The sequence below is a fragment of the Ostrea edulis genome, chromosome 3 (genome assembly GCF_947568905.1).
Source record: "Ostrea edulis chromosome 3, xbOstEdul1.1, whole genome shotgun sequence".
NCBI lineage: Eukaryota > Metazoa > Mollusca > Bivalvia > Ostreida > Ostreidae > Ostrea > Ostrea edulis.
In genome coordinates, this window is record NC_079166.1 from 63,528,203 (window position 1) to 63,545,565 (window position 17,363).

A 17,363-nucleotide genomic window follows, 5' to 3' on the forward strand; every position below is an offset into this window, starting at 1 on the left:
GTAGGCACCTGTTCCCACCTTTGGTATATTCGGTATATCCAGGGTTCTGTGTTTGACCAACTCTAAATTTTGCATTCCTTATAGGAGTTATGAGATTAATCATTTTTCATTATCTCCGCCTTTTCATTGATCACTGTTTTTCGCCTTCACTTAATTATAAGGAAAACTACATGACTAGGTCATGGTGACAAAGGAATCAAAATTTCTTGCAGAGAAATTGATTAACTAATCACAGAATTCGAACTGTTATTAGAGTCCAATGTAGTAAGCATATCAAGATCATGTATTTTGAGATTTAAAGTAAAAGAATGAACAACACACATTAAAATAGGATTTGTGAGTTATATAGGATTTGTGTGTTGTATAGGATTTGTGAGTTTTATAGGATTTTTTAGTTTTATAGGATTTAAGTTCAATAGGATTTGTGTGTTGTATAGGATTTGTATGTTGTATAGGATTTGTGAGTTCTATAGGATTTGTGAGCTTTATAGGATTTGTGAGTTCTATAGGATTTGTGTGTTGTATAGGATTTGTGAGTTCTATAGGGTTTGTGAGTTCAATAGGATTTGTGAGTTCTATATGATTTGTGTGTTGTATAGGATTTGTGAGTTTTATAGGATTTTTTAGTTTTATAGGATTTAAGTTCAATAGGATTTGTGTGTTGTATAGGATTTGTGAGTTCTATAGGATTTGTGAGCTTTATAGGATTTGTGAGTTCTATATGATTTGTGTGTTGTATAGGATTTGTGAGTTCTATAGGGTTTGTGAGTTCTATACGATTTGTGAGTTTTATAGGATTTTTTAGTTTTATAGGATTTAAGTTCAAAAGGGATTTGTGTGTTGTATAGGATTTGTGAGTTCTATAGGATTTGTGAGATTTATTGGATTTGTGAATTATATTGGATAACTATCTCTCATCTACATGTCTCATGGATTTTGTGTGGTTTTACCCATCACTTTCCTCACACTTCAAAGAAATGAATCCTGTCACGCTGTTCTGCATGTCTCAGTCCCCATTAAGTTGATAGTTGAAACGGGTCGGTTTCATCGTCGTATAAAGTCGGAGTGAGAACGACAAAAGTTAGATATAATATTAGGGAGAAGAGCAAACACAGTCACCTGCGATATGTTCATTCTGAAATAAAATAGAATATGTTTTTCTTTTTCTTTGTTTGTAGTTTACTGAGGAATGTGCCTTTCTTCGAATATTACAGAAGAAAGTCTATTGCGGCAGAAGAGATGTAAATGTGAGCTACCAATGTGCTTTTGAAATACTAGATACCATTCCTGGAGCGTTCGCTCATAAGTAAACCAGCAAAACATGTTTTGTATAATTGAAGTTCGAGTTTGAACAGGTGTTTCATAAATTTTAATATATTACAAAATCAGTTCCGGTGGCAGTTACATAAATTGTATGTTATAACGTATTCATTGACCTGCTGGATTATGAAAACAAAACAACATGACGCATCTCTTCAGCAATACGTGTATAACGACACAATCAGTTTACTGAAAAGGAAAAAAGCATATGGCACATCCATTCAGCAATATGTGTCTAACGCCACAATCAGTTTATTGAAATACAAAACAGTGTGGCACATCATGATAACGATATGTGCAAGACAGATCGGATACATCACACATCACTCTTGCAATCCGATTACTGAAAATGTCAGATAAACAAAGGAACAGTCAAAGACAGCAAACCTAGGCTCCCCATTCTCTCTTCCTCTGAGAGATTTATTGAATTAAACCAAGTTTGGGGAGCCTTGGTGTACGCTTGGCAGTATAAATCGACTTTACTGTGAAATAAATGTTATGTAAATCAATAAATTAATTAATATTTCGAACATTATAATCATGAAGAATTTCCCCGAATTCTGAAAATGTCTGCATGATATGCTAGTTTATCAAGACCATTATTTTTACATACAAAGTATTTTTGTTGTTTTACATATAATACCCAAGAACTGTGATGGTGACTATGAGGAACGTATGATATATTAAAACTGCAGACCAAATTCTCCATTTTCTACATGCCGGTAGTTTATTAGAAAAAAGCAACGTACCGTTTTTGACGGCACATTCCATACTCAGTGATCCAGTGGCGGATCTACGATATTCAAAGTGTGAATGGGGACACAGCCAAGGATGGAATGAACACGAAGATTTGAATGTGAAGTTATGAATCCATTCGGGGGGGGGGGGGGGAGCTTGTCTGAGGGGAAAATGGTGAATTCTGAGCAGTTTTTGACATTGACATCAAAATAGGTATTCGGCAGAAATTACAATTTACAGACAGTAGATCTGGGTCTCGTCTCCGAAAATGGTTGACTTAAATGAAGGCAGATAGTGCATTCCAAACAATATTTGATTCCTACGGGAGGGCCTCGATGTCTTGCACTGAGAAATATCTTTAGATGGAATGAAGGAAAATGGTGAATTCTTCTTCTACTAAGAACATTTCAAGACTCTTTTGGGGCATTGTATAAATTGCGCTAAACTTCCTTATTTTCATTCTCTATTCATTATTTTCTTTCAGCCATTAATTTACTATAAACTCTTGTTTATTATTGGGAATCAATAGAAATAACTGACACATCATTTGTATCAGGTGCCTAGGAGGAGTAAGCATCCTTTATCGACCGGTCATACTCGCTGTGAGTCCTATATCTTGATCATGTAAACCGAGTAATCCGTAGTCAAAACCGGTGTAGAGAACGGCCAGATTGGTTTGAAACAACGAGAGACAGCATTTGACCCAATGGCATAATGTATTGGCAAATTAGAACGTTATGAGAACCATAGAATTTGCGAAATGCTGACTTTAAACGAGACTGTTGAAACTTCTATGTCAATAGCCTGTCTCGATTCAAAGACTGACCATACGCAGAACAAGCTCTTGTGTATCGAATCAGTTGAAAGAAATAAACTCAGTATGAAGATGATAATGGAATATTGTTACATAAAACGATGGAAAAGCTGAAGTCATCTTGTTTGTCATAATGTTGAGCTATCAATTTGCCGTTAACATCTACGTTCAATAAAATATCTACGTATGAAGCAGATGTAGAAGACTCTATAGTGTCTTATATTTCGAGTTAATTAGGATATAACGAATCGACATATGAACGATTATTGTTAATATATGAAACATCGTCGATATATTTACAATGTAAATGTCGAGTTGTAGACCACAGCGAGAGATTTTTCTCTTCACTTGTAAAAGCTTTTGAATAATTTCTACCTTGCAAGAATATAAAAACAGGCCATCTGACAAAGGAACACAATTCGTGCTCATGGGAATTCAAACAGACTGTTGGAAGACCTGGTCACCAAAGACTGCGAAGATATTGTTAATGAGGAACTCCAGCATCCTTATAATATCAATTTCAGAGTACTTGTGCGTAGAATCAATGTGGTGTTTAACAATGTAATTTTTGAATGACTGATCACTAAATATGATCAATATTTCCATTTTCTATTTTCATTGAAGAAGCAACTGTCTATGATGTCAAAAAGTTTAGTCTTTTGTATATAGAGAAAAAATCATCAAATATCATTCCGAAAAAAGATTTGGAAACAAATTAAAAACTATATTTTCAGCATTGATCAGGAGACCGGCCTCTTAAATAACCCGGGAAATCGCTGTATTACTCGGATACTCATCAGCTACATTTATGTCGATAAGCTCTGCAAAATGGTCATTTTTCCACCTCATTGTCTCAAATGAGAAAAATTGCTCTTGAGAAGGAAATGATTAGAAGATCAATTGATTCCTAGCTGAAGGGGTGTTGACGATCAGAATACAGATGAAAGTGGTATGACTGCACCCAATACGGTAAGATATATCCAAGATGCCTTTTAAATTCGTAGTGAACAACAGTTGAGAGGAAATGAAATGTATCTGGGCATTTAGATCCTTCTCTATAATTTGTGATATACATCATAAAATCTAAATAGTATAAAAACTGTTACATGTATCAAGTTATCAATGTCATCATAATTATCTTATCTGGAAAATCAACGATATATTCCCTATCTCTATATTAAAACTTGGACAATCATTATATAAACAAAATGTTTATCTGGGTAAAACTAGTAAACTTATAATGAAAGGTGAAGATAACGAACAGTGATCAATCTCATATATCCCATAAGCAATACAGAATAGATAGTTGGGCAAACACGGACCCCTGGACACACCAGAGATGGGATCAGGTGACTAGGAGGAGTAAGCATCCCCTGTCAACTGATCCCGCCCGCCGTGAGTCCTATATCTTGAATCAGGTAAACGGAGTCATCCATAGTCAAAATCAGTGTGCCACAAACAGTAGCCCAACCTCCAACTGCTCTCTCGGAGAAACTACGATAAAGTATTTTATTTTCATCAACAACAATGCTATAGAATTAGGCAATATCATATTCATCTGACTCTAGTAACATAGGTGAAGATTGTTTTCTAATTATGACTTTCGGTGTCAGAGTGGAACGAAAGTCTTATAGTCTTGAATTATATATATATATAGATAGATAGATAGATAGATAGATAGATAGATAGATAGATAGATAGATAGATAGATAGATATATATATATATATATATATATATATATATATATATATATATATATATCCCATAATAAACGTCAAGAAATATATAGGTTATTGATCACAAGCCTATGTGGTCTGATGCAGAAAGAAAAAGCAAAGAGAAGTTCTTGATATACAGGATGAAGTCTTTACTAACTCTAGGTTTGAACAAGTTCGATGACTTCACCAGGATAAATGTTGCTTAACCTTTCAACCTAATATTTCAACCGTACTCTCTGTCTGACCGTGCCAAATTTCCATGTTCTTTAAATTTTCTGTTTCCGTTTAATATCCGGGGACATCACTGTTAATCTGGCGCTCGGGAAATGACAGAGAAAAAGATGTATAAAAAAATCAATGTTCCGCCAGATGGTTCATACATGCTGGTCAATTTCTGGGACAGTTCTCTCAGGTACATTTTATGGGTTCCTTCTTCAAGGATTAATTTCTATATTTGTCATTGGCCTCACTTTTGATTATACTTTTTCGGATGAGTTTAGATGTTCATTAAAATCGTTTTGATAACAGTCTGTTTGCTCTGGGGGAAAAAACATGATTAGACGGACAATACTGTACAACTCATTAAGATAGGAGTTTTATGTACAACTGACTTTCATAATTAATTAGGTAAAAGTAATTCGAGATCACATTGCTAGTAGAACGTCCGATTGATTAGAGACCTGTTTTATGAAGTTCGATCTTTTTATCCAAACCTCAATCATGGACATGCAGTTTTTTGTAGATACTAACTTCTGTGAAACTTAGACATTGTTCTCTATTTCAACATCATCAGTGAAAGGGATACTTAGGATAAAGAGTAAATGCACGAAAAACAGAAAGCTTCTGAAGATAGAACGAAGGACTTAAAGCTTGAACGACTGTTTGTGTGTGTGGTACATTTGTAAGGTCTAAAGCTTGGACGACCATTTTTGTATGTAGTACATTTGTAGGGCCTAAAGCGTGGGGGACTGTTTTTGTGTGTAGTACATTCGTACTTGATTAACACATGTGACCTAGATAAGATGCTAGACGTTCTATTTTTAGAACAGAGGTTGGGAGACTTAAATAGGGAGATAAATAACCTGTGTTCTGGCAGTGTACACTTACTAATTACTAGAAATGGGAGTCTCTATAAGTTTGTTTTAGTATTATAAATCGACTGTAAATTTTGTGGTGATAAAAAAAATATAGAAGCACTAAAATGACCTCGATACTGTTAGTTATTTAGACCTCAAATTGTCTTTATCAAGAGACATGTATGATATAAACAGATTTCACAAACTATGTAACACACATCTCTTAATAAAGACATCGGTTGCGTCGACAATTTGAAGTTTAAATAACTAACAGTATCGTGGCATTTTCATCTCTCTCTCTCTCTCTCTCTCTCTCTCTCTCTCTCTCTCTCTCTCTCTCTCATACACTGTTACAGCCAAACACGCTGAAAATGAATGCACGTTTACAGCGAAGCGATTTTCATACCCTAAAGTTTTAAGAAATAAAATTACGGTTTAAGCGATTTAATATTCTTTGTGTGATTTTATGAAATTTTACTAGCTCGTTATATCGAAGCGATAAAGAGATACTCCTGTGTGTTATAACGAGATCATTTTGTTGTTATTGTCTTGTCGTTACTGAGATAACTAAGTCGTGATAATGAGATAACTATTCATTAAAGCAACGTATCCAGTATATACTGCATGTATTTCGTGATAACGTGTTAACTATTTAGTTTAACTACAGTTACGACCTCATTAACTCATAATTCAAAATAAATTTTGAAACATTTTGGAAGTTCTTGTTTGAGATCATTAGGATTTTGTCGATGTACAGTAGAGATCACCTGTGAAAATATCTCCAACAGCTACACAATTATAGCGGTTCATCAAAATGGAAGTATCCTGAACCAGAGAGCGGTATTGTAGTCCGAATGTCAGGTCTGGGTGTACAGCTGAAGCAATCTCTGTACCGGTCCTCCAGTCTTACACGTGTGAATTTTATCATATAAACAAGGTACATGGGCAAGCGTTGTAGTCCTTGAGCCTCATGTGTTCAGTATGAAAGGTGAAGATAACGAACATTGATCAATCTCCTAATTCCTATAAGGAATTACGCCCCCAAGAGTTTGACAAACACGGACCCGTGGACATACCAGAGGTATGAAACCCAGCTAACTGTTCCATAGACATCTTAAAGTGAAATACAAAATTTTTGATACGCAAGGCCAAACTACTTTTTCTATACTTACAATTATATTCAGAACATTTTTTCTTTCCTTGGGACACACTCTCAATTCTTTAAAACTAATGGGTGCAAGAATAAATGCGTCGTGATATTGCATGAAATCAGTATTCTCTGATTAGAAGAAAACATCTCAATAACAACATGACAAGACTTTCGTCTGATCAGTTGACTTTTGCATAGTCAGTTGAATTAAAAAACAATTGCTCTGCTCTTGTTGGTTGATATAACTGATTAAAAAACACCACACAAACAAATCGAAAATTTCACCCCTTCAGATTCTGTTTACAGAGACTAGAAAGAAATTTTATTCTGTTTTATCCACTTTACTCTATATAAATAGAAAAATCCTCTTATCTGTCCATTGAAGGTTAATTCTACTCAAGGATACAGAGAAAGGAAAATTAAGCACTGAAGTGCAAATGCAATATCCTCACGAGGGAATCGCAGTCTATTACACCGGAATTACTTGTATATGAAATAAAAACAATTCACGGAAATCAAGACGTGTTTACAGGAAAGCTTATCGATCTTTACCCGTGAAGGGCACATCTGGATATCTGATAATTTACTACCAGGTAAGGCACTTAGAGTTCTCGGAAGGGAAGATGTTTATTCCTTTTAATGTCCTATTTCACCATATGCTGTTTATTGTAGATAATCGTAATCAATAGTCCCCAAGACTGAGGTTATGTATTTTAGCACGAATGTAGTGATAGTTTCATTTTCAATCGCTTCTCTCCACTATGATCTCTAACATCTTGACGTTGAGGCTATGAGGCCATAAACACAATTGTTTATCATGGGTAGCATATCACTAAACTATATATACTAGATAAAAGACTATATGCATGAACTCGTGTGTGTTTTTTAATATTCTTTAAAACATATTTATGTCGAAAATTTAAAGGACTCAATTTATTTCAATCATTTTATGTACATATCGTTAAAAAATCATGGAAAAAAATCATTATGTATAATTGAAATGTAAAAATAGAACTAATTTGAACAGTGCATATGGTCATTTTACATACAGACAAAATTTGAATAATTATGTTAGTAAGTCCGTTCAATGGATTACAATTACTTTATATTCCAGTATGAAAATACATACATTTTGTATTGCTTGTAGGGGTTATGAGATGGATTACTGATCGTTATCTTTGCCATTCAGGTGCACGTTGTGATTATTTCCATGAAACAATGTCGATTACACTCGAACTAATCTACATTTATATAAATAACGGTATCTGTGATAGAGTGACTTATTTTCTATAGTAGATAAGTAAATAAGTCAAAACAGTTTTCAAGAAATATCAAATTAAGTGTTGATTGTGTTATTTTATTCAGATATGCAATGGAGTCATAAGTAATTCATCATTGGAACATTGTATCTGACCCATGAATGATTCACAGAACAAAGAATGAAATAAGCATTTTACAACGATACATTGTTATCCTTCTGTTTCCCGTTGCTAGTTTTCTCAAATAAAGAACAATCATTTATGCCTCCTCAGCAGAACATCGTTTATTTGATCATATAATTGAAATCATAACAATTGATCAGTATGAGAAAGTTGACATTAAAAACGTTGTCAGCATGAAAGACAATTACCATTAAGTAATATGTTGACGTTGCTACCGTATGGATTTGAAACATGGAAAATTAATAAAGGGATGAAAAGATTATTGATGTGTTTCTTAATAACAGCTTGAGGAGAATTTTTAAAAATTGAATGGCAGGAGAAACTAATGTAATCTGAATTACTAGAAAGATCAGACATGAAACCCCTTACTCCAAGAAATTAGGTACAGAAGATTGAAAGTCATGTAACACATCCTCAGAAAAAACCATAGCAATGGCTGCGAAAAAGCTCTGTCTTGGACACCAGAAGGAAAGACTAGAAATCACCGAGAAGAACGGTGAAGAAGGAGATGGCGGGGAACGGATGGTTTTCTCGGGCTGAGGCGAGGTTGTAGACGTTTCGCGGATGCTTTATTTACCATACTTTTAGGCACAAGCGGATATGTATCATAGGTAAGCTACCGTCAGGCGAGCGCAGCTAGATATTCTATATAACTCAAACAATTTATATTATACATGTACTCTTGTTTATCTGATACCTAATACTTCTGATACCAAAACAATTTAGGCATTTGATGTGCATATTCATTCAACGCGGGAAATATAACGCATTCGATGTAAACTGTATTTTGACGTCATATTTAGCTTATATTTTTTTCTTTCAATCCAAGTAATGATAAATAAAACAATACAAATGTATGAGAAAACTGCTCTGGTTATTAAAACTTTCCTGACAGTTTAATTAATCTATGATTTTTTCGCAATCAGAATCCCTCGGATGTCTCGCACTCTCAACATACATGTTGGTATTTTCGATGCGCAGTGACGGCGACATTTTTCCAAAGCACTTTTAGTAATCCTCAATTTTTCAGTTGAGCAAATCACGTGAATCACGTGTGTAATAATTGGTGGGCGCTTTGGCGTAACTTTAAATAGGTAAAAAAAAAAAGTAAGAATACATATATACACATCTTATATTCGTATTCATAGAAACTCATAAACTCGTCCATCTATTTAGTCGTATCATTGTTTCCTATATAAAAGCCTAGAGGCTAAAATATATTACAATAATAATCATACAATTAGTTTTCATCAAATTGAGTGTTTAATTTCACAAACTACACGTAAAAGTCTTGTATTTATTGGGAATCAAATTTAAAATTCAAATAATTGTTGAAGCAACTGAAGAATCAATGACTTGGAATTCCTTGTGTGGCTTTACGCGAATTGAAAGTATAGAATGTACAATGTAGTTTATCCCCATGATTTCTCAATTAAGTCCAGAATATCCAGAGAGAGGTAATACGTTTTAACTTCTGAACATGATAGAACATTCACAAGTCCCTTTACTTTTAGGAATTTCATATTTGTACCCATTACAACCAAATAAGCCAAAACATATATACAAACCCATGCATCCATTTTTGTTTTCTCCATCAGGTGTCCATAAAACTTTTACGTTTGTCTGTCAGTTAGATTTAAGTATTTTACATGAAAAGACAGTAAAAGGCAAAATAATATCAAATGTAATTATATGTTAGCATTGAATTAAGTTTAGATGTAAAAAAAAAAAAAAAAAAAAAAAAAAGAGATATGGACGGTCTCCAAAATATATATATTTTTTACTTCCCCTATATAAATATCAATCAAACCCCCATTCTCTTGCAACGGAGTTTGTGTATATATATATATATATATGTGTGTGTGTGTGTGTGTGTGTGTGTGTGTGTGTGTGTGTAAAGCGTTCGATTCCGTGTCTATAGATATTACAGGTGAGGAAGAGTTCCACAGCATTTTGTGGTTTTGGGATACTCTTGGTAGAATTTAAACACACGCGAATGATCACTCTGCCAAATTTTATCCGCAATTCATTTCTCATAAAATTTAGACTCATATCTAATCCTATACCCTTTACCGAGGCTATTTAAAACAACAACAACAAAAACAAACAGAACAAGCAAAACAAAAAAACAATCAAACAAAAAACTGACAAATTTGGATTTTTTAGAGTCGTATTTGTTTAATGTGTTCTACCGCAGATCACATTAAGCTCCATTGGTTTCTGTGTCCATTTCATTATCAAGAAACCTCCCTCTATATTCTGCTGCAAGAAAAAACAAACCGCGAAAATAAATTATTTCGAAGCATGGATTTGGAAGATTTCTTCGACATTCTTAAACGTTCAGTTCACTTTTATTGAGTTATTGCAATTTGTCTTGATAACAGTATATTTAAACACAATGCAGTACGATATCTGAAAACCCAGAAAATCCATTTCGATAAAACAAGACTTGCGTATAGCAAACATTATCTGTTTACTGCGAAATCGTTTCTGTTGATATTCATGATCATGGAGAACTAACATAGTACATTTGGGAATCTAGGCTATCAATCATTTATAATTTTCATACCTGACAATTCGTTGCGTGGCGCATGGCGTAGTCGCTTTAATAGGCACATCCTCGCCATAATGCTAAGAGGTATAATAATGATTATTATACATCTGAAATCATTAAGAAATATACTTATATGCGCGGCTGAATTGCTCATAGATCCGGAATAAACAAAAGTACATAAATGCAAAGCTTTAATGATCATAGATCCGGAATAAACAAAAGTAAGTAAATGCAAAACTTTAATAACCATTGATCTGTAATTAACAAAGGCATGTATATGAATAGACCCGAAATCAAGATGATTACAAGGTATATAATTACACAGAGGTATTGATCATACATCTAAATTAATTAATTAATATTCACAATTTTAATGGGTTTTTTCCTTCAGTGTCTTTACAAATTGTAATAAATACACTGCAGTTGTAAATAATGCGCGTAGGAATCTTGATAAATATAATAGGCAAACTGGGAACTCCGACAAAAATGGAAGTAGATTATAAATATATGTGACGCACTTCATGAGGTATGTCCTCATGAAAGGTGGAGATAACAGTTATCAATCTCGTAACTCCCCAAAGGAATGCAAAATAGAGCGTTGGGTAAACACAGACCCCTGGATATACCAGATGTGGGATCAGGTGCCTAGGAGGCGTAAACATCCACTGTCGACCGGTAACACTCGCTGTGAGCCCTATATATTGATCAGGTAAATGGAGTATTCCGTATAGTCAAAATCAGTATGCCAAGAACGGCCTAACAATCGGTATGAAACACATCAGACAACATCTCAATCTGTCTGAAACAAACTCTTGAGTATCGAACCTGTTGAGAGATATCAACCACATATGCAGGTGATAATGGGATATTGCTACATAAATATGGAAAGTGTATGATGGAGACGTTTGTCATAAAGTTGAGGTGTTGGTTTGTCGTTAATGTTATTTTCAATCATATATCTAAGTACGAAGGAGATGTGAAGAACTCGAAGGTGTATTTATTTCGAGTTCACAAGGATTTATCGACTCGACATATTAATGAAAATAATTATCGTTAATAGATAAAATATCGATATATCTAATTGATGAGTTGAGGGCCACAATAAGAAAATTTGTTCTTCTCATGTAGAAGCTTTTGTCAATGTGGAACTCTAGTATATTTTTAATTTTATCTTCAGACTACTTATGCGTGGAATCAGAGTGGTGTTTAACAGTGATATTTTTTAATGACTGATCATTATATACGAATATTTTTCCCCTCATTTTTGTTGAAGACGCAACTGTCTAATGTATTTTCAAAAAACGAATTTTTTTTTTTTAAGTCTGTAACTGTTACGGCTGTAATCGCCAGGCATAGGTAGAAATGTATGGTACCTAAAGCTGGTGAATGCATTGCATTGGTGCAAAAATCTCGCATGGGACGTACAAAGCGAAAGGAAGTGAAATAGAATTTAAAATAAATTACTAGGGTACGCAAACACAATGTTAAAAATTGTAAAACCTTTAAAACAGATTTCTTTGTACATGTATGTAAATTGTATTTATTAATTATTTCGGTCCTAAAGAAATCTAGATACCATGCATACATGATAGAATATTTCTATTGTCGTATCTGTGAAAATATTTTAACAATGGTAGTTATACTTGTAATGAAATTAGGGGGAATTACATACTGCCGTAGAAATGGGGGTTTCTAATTGTGAAACTTACATTGGTATGATTATTGTTATTACATTCATTTGAGATGAATCATGTGAAGAAAACGCCTCGGACTCTGAGACATTTTGAGATCCATATGAAGACGAGTTCATTTGCAGTGGTTGATAACACCCTGGATCTAGAAAAACAAAAGACAGTTGAAATGAAACAAAGTAAATTAATTTTAATCAAGTACTAATTTGATTATTCTTTATATTTGAAAATGCAATTTTAATGAAAAACGAGGGTAACAAACAGTGATAAATTTAGAAAAGATTGATTGATTGATGTTTTCCGCCACACTCAACAATTTTTCAGTTATATGGTGGTGTCAAGTTTTTATTGGTGGAAAAACCCCCAGATACAATGTAGCAGGGAAGTGACCACCGACCTTCCGAAAGAATTAGAACTAATATGTATAAAGAATACGAAATTCAGAGTAGGGCAAACACCGACCTCTGAAAACATCATAAGGTGTGTGATTAGGTACCTAAAGGGGTAAACATCCCCCTTTGACTGGTGACACCCATAATGAACTCTATTCTTGATCTAATCAGGTTTACGTTGTAAATTGGATCATTTCAACGATAATCATAGAATTTTCAAAATGCTGACTGTATACGAGACTGTTGAATAACCCTAACTTGTTTGTTAGTAGCCTACCTCAGTTTAAATACTGATCATATGGAGAACACGCTCTTGCGTATCGAATCAGCTGAGAGATATAAACACCTTATGCAAGTGATATTGGAATATTGCTACATAAATACGGAACATTGACGATGGAAAAGTTGAAGTCATAAAGCTGAGTTCTTATTACGCCGTTAGCGTCCATGTTTAATAAAATATCTAAATGGAAGACTCTGTGGTGTCTTTTATTTCGAATTCACTGAGATATATCTGATTGAAATATGAATGAAAATGGATATTGTTAAAAGATAAATGTCGTCGAGTATCTAAATGTCTACTTGAAGGCCACAGCAAGATATTTGTTTCTTCTCGAGTCACGGTGGGTGTGACCGATCGACAGGGGATGCTTACTCCTTCTAGGCACCTGATCCCACCTCTCGTATATACAAGGGTCCATGTTTGTCCAACTCTTTTGTATTGCTTGTAGAAGTTATGAGATTGATCATTGTTCGTTATCGTCCCCTTTCATAGAAATTTTTTAATAAAACGTAAATTTTCAAAATATTCTAAACTATATACTGATACTAGTATTTTCAATGTATAGATTTCTTTTGAGTCATCGTGAGACTATGCATATGATACCTGGACAATGACGTCACTCTATTTAACACTATGATACACTTTTGATGTTCTGACTATATTTTTCGTTTGTATTTCTATTCGTGAGAGATGTGACCCAAAGGCCTCTAGTTTCACTTCCTGTCGTGAATAACGTGGATTACTTACACATATATGCATCTGTTGAGTAGTACACGGTGGGACAGGGGCGCGGAAACATCGAACACATTTTCACACCGCTACTTTGGATTCGCTTGGCTCCGAAATTGTACTCAGCACACTTTCCAACTACAAAATAATAAAAATGAAACAAGACACAGCACAAGAGCTGTTGGCGACGTCTTGATATAAAACTAGAATTACATTTAATGGAAATTCCAGACTATTTTACTTACGACTTTAGACAAATGTTTGTTTTTCATTTGACAATTACTAGGTAGAATCATATAATATTTCGTCTCACGGAAAATCATATTACTCACATCTCAGACAAAAATGCTGTAAAGTTGCAAAAAATCATTGACGTGCGTATGAATTCATCAAAAACCAAAAGCCTTGAGAAATTTTCTACTACTTCATTATATAACAAGACATGCAGATATTTATACTTTTCAATTCTGTTGGGATCCAGGTAAGATTAGGTCTTCAGTACCCCTTGCTTGTCGTAAGAGGTGACTAAATGGGGCGGTTCTTCGGATGAGACCGGAAAAACCGAGGCCCCGTATCACAGCAGATGTTGCACGATAAAGATCCCTCCCGCCCAAAGGCCGTAAGCGCCGAGCATAAGTCTAGAAATTCTGCAGCCCTTCACCGACAATGGTGACGTCTCCATGTGAGTGAAATATTCTTGAGAGGGACATTAAACAATATTAAAGCCATTAATCAATGAATTCTGTTTTAATGTTTTCAATGTTCCGTTTTTATACAGAAGAAATAGCCGAGAGGAAATTCTGTTTCCGGAATAAAGAAAGAATAAATAGGAAATGCATGGATACTGTGTTCTTCCTTATAATGAAATCATATAATTATTGTGTTATTATTTTGTATTGTTATCGTCCATCATATGCTGTCGTTGTTATTGCATGGTGTGTTATCTTTAATCGCGTGTTAATGTTATCTAGCATTGCTGGTGTTGCTATTTAGTAAAATGGTGTTCATATTTTGCATTATGTAGCTAGTGTTTTTGATATTGTGTGCATAAACCACGCCCTTCGGGTAACAGCACATAGCAACGATGTAAATGCATGGCGACGGGTAAAAATATAGAAATTGTTAACTTCGCAAAATGTAATATTTTCAATGCATAAAAAGACGAGAGTAACACCCGCAGAGATCTCGATCAAGTGATGATGGAAGTCGCTGTTTGTACAGTGGATTTAAAAGTTTGAATAATATTGTTAATACAGTAATAAGGCATGAATCTGAAACCGAATCTGAATAAACAAAGAAATATCTGTTTAAACTTCTTCAAAGTTGTGTAAACTTTTTTGTTTCGTTGATCGATAAGGTACTTGTGAAAGGCAAAGAAGGTGCATCGGTTTCGATATTCTCTTTAGAGAAGTCGAGAGGCATAGCCTTCATCGACTTCTCTTCGTAAGCATTCATATTTTGATTCTGGAAAACGTGTAAATGCCGGAGTCGGTGACGGTTTATGCTTCGACCGACGTTTCGACTCAGATGTGCCTGGATTTACGCAATAGACAACTTGTTTTCAAACATTTAGCAGTAATGCACAAAACCGTCTCAAGGAAATCAACACTTACTTGCTTTTAATCCATTTTCAACATGTCCCCTGTCCCGGGTTTAAATCACAACTCTGTTTACGTTCTCTTAACTGGTCCCCTAATTTGACATCTCCCAAGACCAGTTAACGTAAACCCGGGACAGGGGACATGTTGAAAATGGATTAAAAGCAAGTAAGTGTTGATTTCCTTGTGACGGTTTTGTGCATTACTGCTAAATGTTTGAAAACAAGTTGTCTATTGCGTAAATCCAGGCACATCTGAGTCGAAACGTCGGTCGAAGCATAAACCGTCACCGACTCCGGCATTTACACGTTTTCCAGAATCAAAATATGAATGCTTGCGAAGAGAAGTCGATGAAGGCTATGCTTCTCGACATTTTTCTAAAGAGAATACGGTTTCGAATGCCAATAAAAAAAAAAAGAAAAAAAAGAGTACTCTTTATAATCTTTATCAACAATTGCGCAAATTGATTTGAATTTGTAATCTGTGCACCAAATATAGTTTAGAATAATAAATATTTGATACACTTCTAACCGTATACATTGTGTCTGATACTCAGAAAAAAATAAGACAATTTCATTTTCATGATTTCAAAAATTATGTTTAGACTATAATGTATTGAGACATAAAACGTTCTAGGTTTGTCTTTGGTATTGGGGAATCCTAGAGGTTTTTAAATTGCATATACGTATAATAATAATAAGAGTTTAGAATGCATGACGGTCAGTTCTGCATTACGATGTTTAAATTCCAGGCACGGCTTCTTTGCAACACCCACTTTAGACCTATGCTTAGCGCTCAGAGCCATAACCTTGCGGATTCTTTAAGGTGCCAACGCCTGCCGCGAAATATCCGAAAGACCCGTGATTCTCGCCTCTAAATGCCGAGCGCTTAGCGAAGGAGCAATTACTACCTATATTAACGTTGTTGGTGTGCCGCGACCATGACACGAGCGGGACTCGAACTTACGATCTCTCTGTTACGAAGCGAACACTCTACCACTGAGGTATCGCGACCTATTTTATATTCGATGAAAGTTGAAGATAACGAACAGTGATCAATCTCATAACTCCTATAAGCAATACAAAATAGAGAGTCTGGCAAACACGGACCCTTGGATATACCAGAGGTGGAATAAGGTGCCTAAGAGGAGTAAGGATCACCTGTTTACCGGTCACACCCGCCTTGATCAGGTAAACGAAGTTATCCGTAGTCAAAATCAATGTGCCACAAATGGACTAACAATCGTTATGAAATACATCAGACAGCATTTGATCCAATAATAAGTTGTATTGGCAAACTATATCGTTATAACGACTATAGAATTCGCGAAATGCTGAATTTAAACGAAACTGTTGGAACCCCTGCACCATCAACTTGTTTGTCAGTAGCCTGCTTCGATTTAACAAGAGGCCCATGGGCCACATCGCTCACCTGAGTCACCTTGGTCCATATCAGAAGATTTTCCATATCTATTTGCATGTAAAACCGTAGTCCTTATTATGGCCCTAAACCTTCCCCTGGAGGCCATGGTTTTTGCAAACTTGAATCTACACTATGTCAGAAAGCTTTCATGTAAATGTGAACTTCTTTGGCCCAATGGTTCTTGAGAAGAAGATTTTTAAAGATTGTCCCTATATATTTGTATGTAAAACTTTGATCCCCTATTGTGGCCCCATCCTACCCCCGGGGGCCATGATCTTAACAATTTAGAATCTGCACTATATCAGGAAGCTTTCATATAAACCTCAGCTTTTCTGGCTCAGTGGTTCTTGAGAAGAAGATTTTAAAAGATTTTTCCTATAAATTTGTATGTAAAACTTTGATGCCCCCCTTGAGGCCCCATCCAATCCCCGGGG

The 17,363-nt window shown here is 34.9% G+C and overlaps 1 protein-coding gene and 1 long non-coding RNA gene across 12 annotated transcripts in view; one reads left to right on the plus strand and one right to left on the minus strand.

Annotated features, from left to right (window-relative positions):
- Positions 1–7,114: 7,114 nt before the first annotated feature.
- On the plus strand, positions 7,115–10,010 carry LOC130052720 (uncharacterized). The gene is made up of 2 exons (XR_008801103.1): positions 7,115–7,411; positions 7,966–10,010. It is a non-coding gene; the product is annotated as an uncharacterized LOC130052720 (long non-coding RNA).
- Positions 10,011–10,418: 408 nt separating this feature from the next.
- The window catches only part of LOC130052719 (uncharacterized), a 9,991-nt gene continuing 3,046 nt past the window's right edge, over positions 10,419–17,363 (minus strand). For 2 of the 11 annotated variants that reach the window (XM_056158490.1, XM_056158489.1), the window contains exons 4-7: positions 13,928–14,047; positions 12,524–12,650; positions 10,830–10,921; positions 10,419–10,522 (exon numbers count right to left, since the gene is read on the minus strand). In XM_056158490.1, coding sequence (XP_056014465.1) covers positions 10,464–10,522; positions 10,830–10,921; positions 12,524–12,650; positions 13,928–14,047 — 398 coding nt within the window. In that variant the 3' untranslated portion in view covers positions 10,419–10,463. The remainder of the gene's footprint in view (positions 10,523–10,829; positions 10,922–12,523; positions 12,651–13,927; positions 14,048–17,363) is intronic. The other 9 variants (XM_056158493.1, XM_056158494.1, XM_056158491.1 and 6 more) reach the window with 7 other exon arrangements.